The following is a 15,789-nucleotide window of genomic DNA, read 5'->3' on the forward strand; positions in this document are numbered from 1 at the left end:
TGGTTCAATTACCTAAGCTGTACAGGAGGCCATTGTAGCTAAGGAGAAGACATTTAAAATACATGGATATGTGCTTTCTGCTTCACCATGAAAAGCCTAGCAACCCTGGGCAAGATGTGGGGTAGGAGGATGACTAAAGGGGCTGACAGCAAGAAGAAAATGCATAGTAGCAAAGGTGGGAGTGTTCTCTTCACCTTCCTATCTCACATCTCTGTTGCCTTACAAAAGGTTTAAATGTGTTCAGGATCAGTGTCTGGACAGAAACATGGCCCAGGTATATAGCAAATGGACCTCTTGTGAGACAAGAATGGAGCCTAAGCCTAGCTTAGGATTGGGGGCGCTGAGGGCAAGGCATCAGATGAGAACCTTTGGTAAGACTCAGAACTAGTTATTCTGACACATTCCACCCCCAGATTACCAGTTCCACTAGCCATCCAGGAAATTCATATAAGGTGTATCTGCCAGACCATATCTCAAATCTCTCCTCAAAAAAGAATCCAAAATTAAATGCTCACTTACCTAACTATGAATCTTAAAAATGGATTATGTTTCAAAGTTCAGAGAAAAGCATAATACATACTATACGCCCTTCAGTTGCTTCTCCCAGCAGTCCTCCAAACGTGATGACAGGAGACATACAGGCGCAGTAGAGAAATAGAAAAGATGCTAAGCACTGCAGGCTGAAAGCATCTCTGAAGTCACTCCAGAAGTATGGAGCTTTTCTTTTGATATCTAAAATAAGTCCCCCAAAAATCCTAAGACAGGGGGAAAACACAATAGTGAAACCCAAATATAAAAGACACACAAGTCAAAATGCTCATTTGCTTTGTTGCCAGGTCACAGTATACGTTTTCCATCAGCAGAGGTGAGACCCACATTAACCTGCTGCATTGTATTATAACGATCTACAGGGAGGCACTGTACAACTACGTTACCTCAATCCCTAACCCAATATTGTGTCAACCACCAAAAATCCCAGGTTCTCTTAAACAAGGTTCAGAGCTGTTCACCAATCATAATCCAAATAATGAGATTCAAGGATTACTCTAATCTCTGTGCCATTTCTACGTCAACCTACTCCTCCTGAACTCAGGCCTACGACCCTCAATCATTGGCAGTATTTCTAAATGTTTAATTCCATTTAGCATAGCAGGAAGTGAGGGTGGGAGGGTTAGCTGGCTTTTGTATACTCCAGTAGTGAGCATCACCCTAGAGAGAAAAAGCAATGTTTAACCAGGGCTCCAGTTACCTACTCTCTTGGCCAAAAAACAAACAAACAAAAATCCCTCACCAGATATTGTTGCAGGAAGACATCTAAATGTCCTTTTGGATGGCAGCAATACTTAGTAGAGACAGATAGGTTTCAGAGCTGTTTTCATTTTTAGAAAACTAGGAGGGAGTCCTTATAATAATCAAACTAGATAAATGTAATTTTGATCCACTATTGCGTTAACATATCCCAACATCTGTGATTCACAAGACAATAGTGACCTTACTTGGTATAAATTCATTTACTCCAAATATATTCAAAACCATGTTGAAACACTTGAAAGAGAATTATTTGCGGGGAAAAGTATTAAACTGTGAAATGGTGCTTGAAATTTGAGAGTTTTTTTTTAATCTATTAGAAACGAGAGCATTAATAAGTAGGTATTCTCATTTTATGAACATTTAATAACAATATGCAGACTTAACATTTGGCTACTGTAAGTTGTTTTGCTCCATGGAATAATGATGTGATAGCAAAAATGAATAAGACTATGAGTAAGTTCCTACATGAAGGTTAATGTTAGTGGTGAAAAAACTTATTATGCTCCAATATACTGCCAGCATGCTGAGTATACTTGGATCATAAAAAACTGTTCCATTTTTCTTATTTATTTTATGCATAGGAATATTCATTTGGCAGTCCTAGAATCACCTCAGAAAGGATTGTTCTTTTTAGAAATAAATTCTCATTAAGAATTTGAAATAAAAGATGTACATATCATGAATAATTAAAATATTTTACCATGTAATTTCCCTGATCTGATTTATCTGTAATGGTTACCTATTAATAACTATTGTACTATTATGCAGGTATAAGATCACTATATTTTCCTGTGATTGCTTCCATTAGAGAGCTATGGAGTAGGAGAGGGTTGAGAAGAATGAAACTTCAATTGAATAAAAGGACATTTGAAACTCAGAGAAGCTTGCAGAGAACCTGTGAAATATTTGTACACATAAAGATCACCTTAGGCTTCTCTACCCATGTTTGGTAAAACATATGCATATTTTTTTATTTTAGGGATCATTTCTGAATAATTTGTTAACTTATCAAAGTCACAATTCAAAACAGATTCACTCTACCAGTCTATTTAGGCATTCATTTATGATTTATATCCCACCTAATCCCAAAAAGAATTTGAGGTGGTTATGAGCTATTAATTAGTAATTAATATTTATAGTTTTGATAGCACTTTATATTAGACCATTGATTCTAATCAATTACTTATTAGAGCATACATTAGTCTGAATAGTTGTTATAGTACTGTGTAATAAATGTGCTTTTAGCAGTAAAAATCTAAATCCGGAAGTGGGAGTTCATTACAGAGAACAGTGCAAGAGCAGCCCAGATGTACACCAGCAACTCCAGGAGAGCAGATGAGTAATGGATACTTCAAGTCATGTCAGCAACAGAATCTGTGGAAGAACTCTGGAGAAGCGAAGATACCGGATATTGGTGACCTGGGAGGATTTAGGAAGCAGTAAGGAAAAGTGAACTTCGAAAAAAATCTAAGCTATGTGGCATGTTACACCTGAGAAAGAGAAAAAAAATACCACCAAAAATAAAAAGACAGCATTTGAAAGTATGAAAGCAAACAGAATGAGTAACAAAGCTTCCAGTGAAGGGAAAAGAAAAAATTGTTTGAACCATCTCAAATTAGGTATCAAGCCTGAGGAAGACATTAAAGGACATTTCCTCAGAGACAACACATAGATAAAGGGAAAGAACACAGAATTAAAATGCAGAGTGCTCAGGAACTGGAAAGTCAGCTTAGAGGACACATTGCAAGCAGTACAGAAAATGGCCTTGAGGGGAGGGGAGCACCAATCCTGCAAAGCCTTTGCAACTGCCTTTAATTATAATGGAGGCTATACACATATTCCCTGAAGAGAGACCCACCCAAGGGTTTCTGATTTTCTGCTCACACATTGCTTAGAGAGAGACAAGCTGTCAAAAAAACCATAAAGCACCATTTTAAGAAATAAATTGAAGCTTTCATCTCTTCAAAGATGTGTGATTAGAAAAATAAATCATATAGCTCTTTCAAATCACAGCCATAAAAATAAAAAATACCATTATATACATCCTACTTGCATTTAATGAGATAGGGCCTATAAGACTGAGTTGCTGATATTTAGTTTTATTTCTATCTTCAACTTGAAGCTTTCAATGGGTTCTTTTGGAAGGGTCAATTGACGGTTTTCCTTTTCATTCTAAGAATCTGAGAATGCATTTTATGCACAGCAAAATGAAAGACTAGGTAAAGTATAATGGAAGGGTGTATCCACTGTTTTAGTTTAACAGTAATGACAATCATTAGTAACTTCAGAGAAATCAAACTAATTGGCATTTTCACCCTCAAAAAGCAGGTATTAAAAGTATACAATAAATTAGATCCTAAAATAGCAATTCCTGACAGAGAAGAATGGTATGTCATTTGGTCCTTGAAGTCCCATAGAAGTGATTTTCACTAACCTTCCAGTTCGCTGGAGTTCAGGTCCACTATGTCCTCCGTGGGGCTCTGCTTCCCCATGAGCTGCTGTTCCATTTGGTACAGCAGGAATCTTCCTCTTCTCCTGTGGAGAGTTTCTTTGTTCATGTGTTTTGTTTTGTTTTAATTTCAGGTGTTAATTGTAAATAATAGTAACAGTTCATTTTTCCTTGAAGCAATATGCACAATAGATCTGTACTTATTTGGTGCTTGTACCTTGTTACCCAGGCTCTGTACTTATTTGGTGCTTGACCTCCGGGAAGTTATTTAGCCTTTTAAAGTGTTAGTTTCTTCCTTTGTTTGCTGGGGGTAACAACAGTATCTATCTTATAGTGTGGCTAAGAGAATTAAATGAAGTGATGGGCACTTATTTATTCTTTCAATTAATACTGAGTGCCTAGTGTATGCCATTCATTGTAATGAATGCTAGAGCTGCAAGGTGGGCAAAAAAAGCATTCTGTTACTGAAGAGACAATAACCTTATAATATCAGGTACAGATGGGAGCTATGAAGAAAAATGAAGTAAGGGAAGGGGGAAAGAGAGAGATCAGGATGAGGGTAGGTTGGTGTGAGGAGGTGTTAATTATGGTGGTGTTATATGCCTGGCATAGTTTAACTGTTCAAAGAACAGTAACCATCATCACTATTTTAAAAGTATATTTCCCTGTGTAATTCCAGCTGGTATTTTTCTACCCAGTAAATAGTTTACAATATAAGTCTTTCTAACTCATAGAGTGCCGAAGTCTGTTGTAAAAGGAGGCTTCTAATTTAACCAACGACAAATTAGTGGAGATTCAGGTAAGTATTGTTTTCCCATAGGTCTATTCCACCTGCTTTTGTTGGTGAATATGATTTTTTTAAAAATCAGAAAGTTCTACCTAAAATCCTACCTATGGTGATCTTAGAGCACACCAGTGTGTTCAAAAGCACTTCAAAGGATAATAGGAAAAATCTTAAGTGATGAAATTATGATTTTTACTTGACCACCATTCCAAAATAGAATTAGTGTAAACATGAAAAACAAAAGTGACTTATAAACTGATCTCACTAACCATGAGACATTTACATAGAATGATACAGGTTTAAAACATTAAAAAGGTTTTGAAAAGTACACAATATGAGAAAGTTTATTGCTTAATATTTTAACAATTTCCCTAGGCAAATGGATGGACGCAATAAGACTGAAGTTCAAAGATAAAAGAGAAGCATCTGTCAACTGATGAAGGAACTGTCTTTACAGGTACATAGGATACATTAATAAAGGGATTAAAGAGTTGCCCTCAATAACTACTTCCCAATCACCTAGGAAAACAATTCATAGCTTTCACAAGTCTCAGAAAGCAAGTACTATTATGTGGTCTTCTGGGAGAATACTACTGACTAGATAAATTAACTCTATTTTATAATGACAAAACTAACAGAAGGTGATGTTTTGGGAGCCAAGTAAAGAACATATATTAAGGAAAAGAGAGTCATCAACTCTTAAATGCTGTTCATTGATAGGTTAGATAAAATGCAGGCTGAGAATTGACCATGGGACTTAGCATGGTGGAGATCATTGTTCTTGTATATATTTTAGTGAAGTGGTAGGGGCAAAAGCCTCTTGGGGTGAATGTTAAAAGAGAATTGGAGGAGAGTAACTGGAGGCAAGTAGCACAGAGAACTCTTCTGTGGCATTTTGTTACAAAAGGGAATGAATAAGAGTGGCAGGCTGGGTAGTGGTATCAAGAGAGTTCTTTTATTTAAGATTGGTAAATTTATTAGTATTGTATGCTAGTAAAAGTGATAAAATACAGAAAAAAAGATTTGATGATATAGAAGAGAAAGAGGAGAATTGGTAGAATTGTGCTCTTGAGTAGATGTAAAGAGATAGGTTCTTTCTAGTGCACAAGTAGAAGGCTGACTGGCTATTTCATCAATAGTAATGAACAGGAAGGCAGAGTATGTGGATGCAGATGCTGGCAAGTGGGTAGGTATGATGGTAGCAATCTATAGAAGTTCTTTTTTGATTGTTTCAAATTTCTTATGGAAGTAAAAGGCACATCAGCATATGAGAGTGAGGGTCAGAAAGGATATGCTGAAGGCTTGAGGAGAGAAGAATAAGTGTGAAATAGTCATCAAGTGAGAATGATTGGACTAGGGAAGTGTAGTATGATGAACCTGCAACACAAAGGGCTCACTTGAGGTATGTGGTCATGAAATTATGTGAGACCAGTTAGTGTGGTTACATGTTTTCCTTCAGCTTCAGCTTCATCAGTGTGGTACAGAGTAAAGCGTCGGATTCTCACAGGGTTGTGGTTTTGACAAGCAAGTACATGACATGAGAGAAGAGCAAATAAGTTGACGGTACACAAAAGGGAGTGATTTTAATGACTGACGTAAAGTTTTAATGAACATTTTCAGGGTTATCCCTGGAGGTGACAGGTTATTCTTCTCTTAACTGAAAGGAAAAAAAAATTTTAAATGCTGGGATTTGCAAATTTCAAGTGAATAAAAAAGATGGAAATGATCCCAATGGTGAAAATATTTGAATGAGTACGAGGTCAGAATGTTTAATATATATTAACTCATTTCACTCCGTCTAATAGAAAACATAGCCTCATGCTATCTATTATTCAATTACAACATACATTTTTAAAACATGAATGTTGAAAAGAAGCACAGAGCATATCTGTAATTTCAAATTTGTTGTATAGAACTATACTGTCTAATATGATAGCCACAAACTGCATATGTCTATTTACATTTAAGGTAATTAAAATGAAAAATTCTGTTCTTTAGTTACAATGGCAACATTTCTAATGCTTACTAGTGGCTTGATTACTAGATAGCATAGACATAGAATATTTCCATTATTGCAGAAAACTCTTTTGGACAGTGCTGATACAGAACATCAACAGAGAGGTTAAAACATGTATTCAAGGTCATACATATAGATAATTGCAGAACCCAGATGCCTTGATTCTTAATTCGATATTCTTTCTATCACTGCCTCTCAATACCCAGAATCCAATAATTAATTCTGATTTTAAAGGGTGTCATAAAATCATAAACAATATTGGCCTCCCATCACTCAACTTGCCTCAAAAACATTATTGTTCACAAAGGTGTTTTCAAAAACACTTAACTTCATCTTCAATGTTTCAATAGCTAATTGGTATTATAATGAATTTTAAAGCCTCATTCTGAGTGTATTAATGTTTTGCTGCATTTCTCCAAATGACATTAATTAAAGAGTTTCTACATATTCAGGAAGCATTATATTGCCTTTTCTAATATCATTAGTACAAAGATGTATTCTACAAGTACATAAATGAGACAATCTATAACTCCTACAATTAATTATTAGGCAACTGTTTTTATTTTAGTAATAGATCAACTGAAATATGTAGTAGCAGTTACAGAATCACAAAATGGTAAGTTTTGAGAAAAAGAAATAGTCTTTAATAATTATGAAATGACTTCAAAATGAAAATATAAAAATGAGGTATCCATATAGTCTCTTTAAATTGACAGTGAAATTGAGATACCCTTTTTAAGTACTCATGGTTGAGTGGTACAACTGCTCATTTGCCCTCCTCTGGCAAAGCAGGAAAATTTCTAATTCCAGGGCTGGGTCAATTAGACCATCTGTCACTTCCAATAGGGCAGCAGAGTCAGGCAAGGCTGAACTCCACAGGGCAAGGGGCAAAGGCAAGACTAAGTACATAACAACTTGGGAGGGTTGTGGGAGGCAGATTCAGTAGGCACAGAGGTGGCAGTATGAGGAGTGAGCTTAACAAACATTTGGTCATCACTCTTAATAGTCATGCCTGCAATTTAAAAAATGACCCTAGAAAATAGCAATGCTTTATATTTCTTTCTGGATTGTATGATGGGTAAAATATACATTAGATGTTCATAAGCAAAATTTAAAAAATCTTTATATCATACAACCACACAAAAGCAATACAAATATAAGAATTATAATTTTAAAATCTTCCCAATATTTACCGTGATTAGCAGCAATAAATATGGAGTTTTCTACATAATATGATTAAGTCATGTCTTTGAATTTTCCTAATGCTTGCCAATTTCAAAGTGATGTATCGAAACATAGAAGGACAGTAATGGGCTTTCTCTCAGGCCATATTTTATGTTGTTATTAAAATTTTAATCTTCCTCTTGGATAATATGTCTTAAGTAGGGGCTAAAATCTTTCCAGGCATATGGCACTGTTTGATTAGGAGGTTGTCATCAAACTGCCAAGTTTCTTAGTAATGTATGTTAGACAGTACTAAGAAAGATCTTGTAACTTCATGCCCCTTCTGCCTTAGAGGCTATCATTTAAATCATTTGAATCTTCTTGATGGGTTATACTATTTTAAAACATGCATTTAAAAGACAAAAAAAACCTCAATTTCAAAGAATGTCTTCAAATATACATACCTGGGAAGGAACATTTTTGGGAGGCTCTATTCGAATGCTTGGATCCCATTCTCCAGGAGGGAGAACAGTAACCTGATCCAGAAACTCATCAATTCCTGATACCAAGTCATTACGATCTTTAGCTTTATAGGCAACATCATGAAATACCTTTAGAAGAAATAGAAATATAATTTATAGTTTAAAAATAGTTATAAAATATTAATGTGTTCAGTGTTTTCAACTCAGTTATCTCACATGTGATTATAACAATTTGAAGAAATAGACAGCTCTGACTCTAAAGAAATGTATAATGTAAAATATTATAATTTATTTTATGGATCCATATAGGTAACTATTTTTCTTATGATGTCAGAAGAATGTTGAAATTTCTAGAGGGAAGGAGTAAGGGAAAGAAAAAGGAGGATGAAAGGAAGCTCATTAAACTAAAATTAGGCAAAAGTTATTTGTGTATGGGAAAATCAGTTTCTGGAGGAAGCCTTTGCTTACAAACAGAAATAAAAATTTGTAAAATGTGTTGGAAATTTCAGCAGTATTTATACCCTGGCATAAATAAATTAATTTAAAAGGTTAATTTTGTTTCAATTTTGAAAATAATACTAGGGTTATGTTAGTATTTTCTGGATATATAGTCGTTCCTCAGTATCTTTGGGGGTTGGTTCTAGGATTCCCTGCAGATACCAAAATCTATGGATACTTGAGTTCCTTATATAAAATGGAGCAGTATTTGCACAAAACCTATGCATATACTCCTATATTTAGAGGATCCCCAACTTTCTATGGTTTCTCTTACAATCTTTTGACTTTATGATGGTGCAAAAGTGACATGCATTGAGTAGGCTCCTCAAATTTCAATGGAATTAAGTCTGGATAAACCTATCATAAGTTGAAAATATCATAAGTCAAAAACATAGTTTCCACTTATATTTTCAATGGAGGGACATAATCCCCCATTGAAAGTTGAGGGGCATCTGTACTTTAAATCATTTCTAGATTATTATAATATCTATACAATGTATATGCTATATAGTTGTTATACTGTATAATTTTTATGCATATTATTTTTATTGTAACATTGTTATTTTTTATTGTCCCCCCCTCAAATATTTTTGATTTTTGTTTTTAGAGGCAAGGTCTCACTCTGTCATGCAGGCTAGAATGCAGTGGCACAGTCATGGCTCACTGCAGCCTTGAACTCCTAGGCTTAAGCTCCTGCTTAAGCTCCTGTCTTCCAAGTAGCTGGGACTACAGGTGTGTACCACAAAACCTGGCTAATTTTTTTAAAAATTTCTTGTAGAGACAGGGTCTTGCTATGTTGCCTGGGCTGGTCTTGAACTCCTGGCCCCAAACCATCCCCCACCTTGGCCTCCCAAAGTGCTGGGATTGTAGATGTGAGCTACTGCACCCTGACTTTTCAAATATTTTTGATTAGCAGTTAGTTAAGTTCAAGGGTGCAGAAAAGATACAGAGGGCCAACTATATATTATATCTACAAAGTGCAGAAAGTGCATTTCCACTCAAAGTATGAGTTACATTTCATACTTATCCCTTCCACCTCCCCTCCGTACACATGTGCTATGTTAGTCATTTAAGCTGTTCACAGATATCCCAGGTTTTCTTCTAGACCACATGGTAAGATTGTACTTCTTTGCCTTCTTTGACATTTGGATTAGGTATATTCTACTTGGGTGTACATATGTCACTTTTGAATGGAAGTTATGAGTACCAATGTGTGATTTATCACATTGCTTTTTTTCTGGTTTAGTGACTGAGAAAACACAGGTCCAGAGAGAGCTTCTATAAGCACAGGGGGCCTAAGTGATTATAATGAGCAGAGCCTCTCTCCTAGATCTTGATGAACATTTAGCATGATAGAAATAAACCCTTATTGTTTTAAGCCATTAATATTTTAGCTGGTTATTCCTGCAGCATGACCTAATTTATCTTATCATACTCAGGAATTATGTACTTAATATAGTAAGTGGGGAAAATAAAAATAAGGATGAAGAGAAAAAATAATTTACACTGAACGTAATATAAATATTTCTGACACTTTAAATTTCACTTGGGGTGAAATGATACAAGTATTTGAGATTAAGGACTCCTATATTATTCTTTATGCTGGCCTAAATTACAGTGACCAAATGTCCCAAAATTGCCAGGAAAATTCTGCTTTCAAATATTCTATTCTACTTTCAGACCATTTGTTTCCATTTCTGGTTTGATAACGCAATACAAACTGCTAAGTAATAATGATCATTTTAGAAAGCTTTTTCTTGACTTTCCAACTAAGAACACTTCACAAAACATTATTGGTCTGATAAACAGACTTTGCTTAGGATAATATGAAAATGTCAAAGATCCATTAATGGTTTAGTTGCATTTTGAGAAAGAGATTTTTTAAATATTAAAAATATAGATTTCCATGCCACAAGCCTCTTATAAAGATGGCTACATGGCCCTGAGACCTAACTGGAATACTTAAGAATTACAAAAGTTCTTAGTCCGCAATGAGAGTTTAGCAACTCTACTCTTTTCCTGTTAGTAACAACTCTCTTGAAATCTTTCTTAATTTGATCACATTTAATTAGAAAACTGCTTTGAGAGATCACATGATCCTATACCCTGTTTTAGGTAGATGAATGTCCAAATTCATCCAGGACAATAGATTTCCTGTTATTTTAAAGCTCTCTAAAGGTATAGATGCCATAATTTGTTTAATTTTAAATCATAAATAGTACTTACTATTGTTTCCCTATCACCAATGTTATCAATAACTTAATTATTTTACATTCCTCTTCTACCTTCTCTTTGTCAAGCTAACCTAACAGTCTGATTTCAGTGTATATCTGACTTATCTGACCCCCTTCTCAAACTAGACTATTGGTTTAATTAAAAAAAGAAAGTTTTTCAGCACAAAAAGGCTAAAAATTCCAAAAACCAGAATGCTGCTTCTCCTTCAAAGGATCACAACTCCTTGCCAGCAAAGGAACAAAACTGGATGGAGAATGAGTTTGATGAATTGACAGAAGTAGGCTTCAGAAGGTGGTTAATAACAAACTCCTCCAAGCTAAAGGAGCATGTTCTAACCCAATGCAAGGAAGCTAAGAACCTTGAAGAAAGGTTAGAGGAATTGCTAACTAGAATAACCAGCTAGAGAAGGACATAAATGACCTGATGGAGCTGAAAAACACAACACAAGAACTTCGTGAAGCATACACAAGCATCAATAGCTGAATCAATCAAGCGGAAGAAAGGATATTAAAGAGTGAAGATCTACTTAATAAAATAAAGCATGAAGACAAGATTAGAGAAAAAATAATTAAAAGGAATGAACAATGCCTCCAAGAAATATGGGACCATGTGAATAGACCAAACCTAAGTTTGATTGGTGTACCTGAAAGTGGTGGGGAGAATAGGACCAAGTTGGAAAACATTCTTCAAGATATTATCCAGGAGAATTTCCCCAACCTAGCAAGGCAAGCCAATATTCAAATTCAGGAAATACAGAGAACACCACAAAGATACTCCTTGAGAAGAGAAACCCCGAGACACAAAATCATCAGATTCACCAAGGTTGAAATGAAGAGAAAAATGTTAAGGGCAGCCAGAGAGAAAGGTCGGGTTACCCACAAAGGGAAGCCCATCAGACTAACAGTGGATCTCTCTGCAGAAACCCAACATGCCAGAAGAGAATGGGGGCCAATATTCAACATTCTTAAAGAAAAGAAATTTCAACCCAGAATTTCATATCCAGCCAAACTAAGCTTCATAAGTGAAGGAGAAATAAAATCTTTTACAGACAAGCAAATGCTGAGAGATTTTGTCACTACCAGGCCTGCCTTACAAGAGCTCCTGAGGGAAGCACTAAATATGGAAAGGAAAAACTGGTACCTTCCACTGAAAAACACAGCAAATTGTAAAGACCATTGACACTATGAAGAAACAGAAGGGAATCAACTAATGGGCAAAATAACCAGCTAGCATCATAATGACAGGATGAAATTCACACATAACAATATTAACCTTAAATATAAATGGGCTAAATGCCCCAATTAAAGGACACAGACTGGCAAATTGGATAAAGAGTCAAGACCCATTTGTGTGCTGTATTCAGGAGATCCATCTCACATGCAAAGAAACACACACGCTGAAAATAAAGGGATGGAGGAACATTTACCAAGCAAATGGAAAGCAAAATGCAAGCTGGGGTTGCAATCCTAGTCTCCAATAAAACAGGCTTTAAACCAACAAAGATCAAAAAAGACAAAGAAGGGCATTACCTAATGGTAAAGGGATCAATGCAACAAGAAGAGCTGACTATCTTAAATATATATGCACCCAATACAGGAGCACCCAGATTCATAAAGCAAGTTCTTAGAGAACTACAAAGAGATTTAGACTCCCATACAATAATAGTGGGAGACTTTAACAACCCACTGTCAATATTAGACAGATCAATGAGACAGAAAAATCAACAAGGATAGTCAGGACTTGAACTCAGCTCTGGACCAAGCAGATCTAATAGACATCTACAGAACTCTCCATCCCAAATCAACAGAATATACATTCTTCTCAGCACCACATCGCACTTATTCTAAAATTGACCACATAATTGGAAGTAAAACACTCCTCAGCAAATGCAAAAGAACACAAATCATAACAAGCAGTCTCTCAGACCACAGTGCAATCAAATTAGAACTCAGGATTAAGAAACTCACTCAAAACCACACAACTAAGTGGAAACTGAATAACCTGCTCCTGAATTACTACTGGGTAAATAACAAAATTAAAACAGAAATAAATAAGTTACTTGAAACCAATGAGAACAAAGACACAACATACCAGAATCTCCAGGACACAGCTGAAGCAGTATCTAGAGGGAAATTTATAGCACTAAATGCCCACAGGAGAAAGCAGGAAAGATCTAAAATTGACACCCTAACATCACAGTTAAAAGAACTAGAGAAGCAAGAGCAAACAAATTCAAAAGCTAACGGAAGAGAAGAAATAACTAAGATCAGAGCAGAGCTAAAGGAGACAGAGACACACACAAAAAAACCCTTCAAAAAATTAATGAATCCAAGATGTGGTTTTTTGAAAAGATGAACAAAATAGATAGACCACTAGCCAGACCAATAAAGAAGAAAAGAGAGAAGAATCAAATAGACACAATAAAAAATGATAAAGGGGAGATCACCACTGATCCCACAGAAATACAAACTACCATCAGAGAATACTATAAACACCTCTATGCAAATAAACTAGAAAATCTAGAAGAAATGGATAAATTCCTGAACACATACACCCTCCCAAGACTAAAGCAGGAAGAAGTTGAATCCCCGTAAAGGCCAATAACAAGTTCTGAAATTGAGTCAGTAATTAATAGCCTACCAACCAAAAAAGGCCCAGGACCAGATGGATTCATAGCCAAATTCTATCAGAGGTACAAAGAGGAGCTGGTACTATTCCTTCTGAAACTATACCAAACAATAGAAAAAGAGGGACTCCTCCCTAACTCATTTCATGAGGCCAGCATCATCCTGATACCAAAACGTGGCAGACACAACAAAAAAGGAAAATTTCAGGCCAATATCCCTGATAAACATTGATGTAAAAATCCTCAGCAAAATACTGGCAAACCAAATCCAGCAGCACATCAAAAAGCTTATCCACCATGATCAAGTCGCGTTCATCCCTGGGATGCAAGGCTGGTTCAACTTACAGAAATCAATAAACGTAATCCATCACATAAATGGAACCAATGAAAAAAACCACATGATTATCCAATAGATGCAGAAAAGGCCTTCGATAAAATTCAACACCCTTTCATGCTAAAAACTGTCAATAAACTAGGTATTGATGGAACATATCTCAAAATAATAAGAGCTATTTATGACAAACCCACAGCCAGTATCATACTGAATAGGCAAAAGCTGGAAGCATTCCCTTTGAAAACCGGCACAAGACAAGGATGCCCTCTCTCACCACTCCTATTCAACATAGTATTGGAAGTTCTGGCCAGGACAACCAGGCAAGAGAAGGAAATAAAGCGTATTCAAATAGGAAGAGAGGAACTCAAATTGTCTCTGCAGATGACATGATTGTATATTTAGAAAACCCCACTGTCTCAGCCCAAAATCTCCTTAAGCTGATAAGCAACTTCAGCAAAGTCTCAGGATAGAAAATCAACGTGCAAAAATCACAAGCATTCCTATACACCAATAACAGACACAGAGCCAAATCATGAGTGAACTCCCATTCACAATTGGTAAAAAGAGAGTAAAATACCTAGGAATACCACTTACAAGGGATGTGAAGGACCTCTTCAAGGAGAACTAGAAACCACTCCTCGAGGAAATAAGAGAGGACACAAACGAATGGAAAAACATTCCATGCTCATGGACAGGAACAATCAATATCGTGAAAATGGCCATACTGCCCAAAGTAGTTTATTGATTCAATGCTATCCCCATCAAGCTACCATTGACTGTCTTCGCAGAATTGGAAAAAAACTACTTTAAATTTCGTATGGAACCAAAAATAGAGCCCATATAGCCATGACAATCCTAAGCAAAAGAACAAAGCTGGAGGCATCACACTACCTGACTTCAAACTATACTACGTGGAAAAACCACATGGCACTGGTATCAAAACCGATATTTAGACGAATGGAACAGAACAGAGACCTCAGAAATAATGCCACTTATCTACAACCATCTGATCTTTGACAAACCTGACAAAAACAAGCAATGGGGAAGGATTCCTATTTAATAAACGGTGTTGGGAAAACTAGCTAGCCATATGCAGAAAACTGAAACTGGACTCCTTCCTTACACCTTATACAAAAATTAACTCAAGATGGATTAAAGACTTAAATGTAAGACCTAAAGCCCTAAAAACCCTAGAAGAAAACCTAGGCAATACCATTCAGGACATAGGCATAGGCAAAGACTTCATGACTAAAACACCAAAAGCAATGGCAACAAAAGCCAAAATTGACAAATGGGAGCTACTTAAACTAAAGAGCTTCTGCACAGCAAAAGAAACTATCAACAGAATGAACAGGCAACCTACAGAATGGGAGAAAATTTTTGCTATCTATACATCTGACAAAGGACTAATGTACAGAATCTACAAGGAACTTCAACAAATTTACAAGAAAAAAAAACCCCAGCAAAAATTGGGTAAAGGATATGAACAGAAATTTTTCAAAAGAAGACATTTATGTGGCGGAGAAACATGAAAAAAAGCTCATCATCACTGGTCATTAGAGAAATGCAAATCAAAACCACAATTAGATACCATCTCATGCCAGTGATAATGGCAATCATTACAAAGTCAGGAAACAACAGGTGCTGGAGAGGATGTGGAGAAATAGAAACACTTTTACACTGTTGGTGGGAGTGTAAACTAGTTCAACCATTGTGAAAGACAGTGTGGTGATTCCTCAGGGATCTAGAACCAGAAATACCATTTGACCCAGCAATCCCATTACTGGGTATATACCCAAAGGATTCTAAATCATTCTACTATAAAGATACTATACTATAAAGATACATTCTACTATAAAGATACATTCTACTATAAAGATATAAACATA

General features: G+C 35.8%; 1 protein-coding gene across 14 annotated transcripts in view; it reads right to left on the reverse strand.

Moving 5' to 3' along the window:
• SLC4A10 (solute carrier family 4 member 10) overlaps window positions 1–15,789 on the reverse strand; it is a 356,421-nt gene that overhangs the window by 77,248 nt on the left and 263,384 nt on the right. For all 14 annotated transcript variants that reach the window (XM_030796800.1, XM_030796798.1, XM_030796797.1 and 11 more), the window contains 3 exons: window positions 8,190–8,336; window positions 3,746–3,846; window positions 581–755 (listed from right to left, as the gene is read on the reverse strand). In XM_030796800.1, coding sequence (XP_030652660.1) covers window positions 581–755; window positions 3,746–3,846; window positions 8,190–8,336 — 423 coding nt within the window. The remainder of the gene's footprint in view (window positions 1–580; window positions 756–3,745; window positions 3,847–8,189; window positions 8,337–15,789) is intronic.

This window comes from Nomascus leucogenys, chromosome 17, assembly GCF_006542625.1.
Source record: "Nomascus leucogenys isolate Asia chromosome 17, Asia_NLE_v1, whole genome shotgun sequence".
NCBI lineage: Eukaryota > Metazoa > Chordata > Mammalia > Primates > Hylobatidae > Nomascus > Nomascus leucogenys.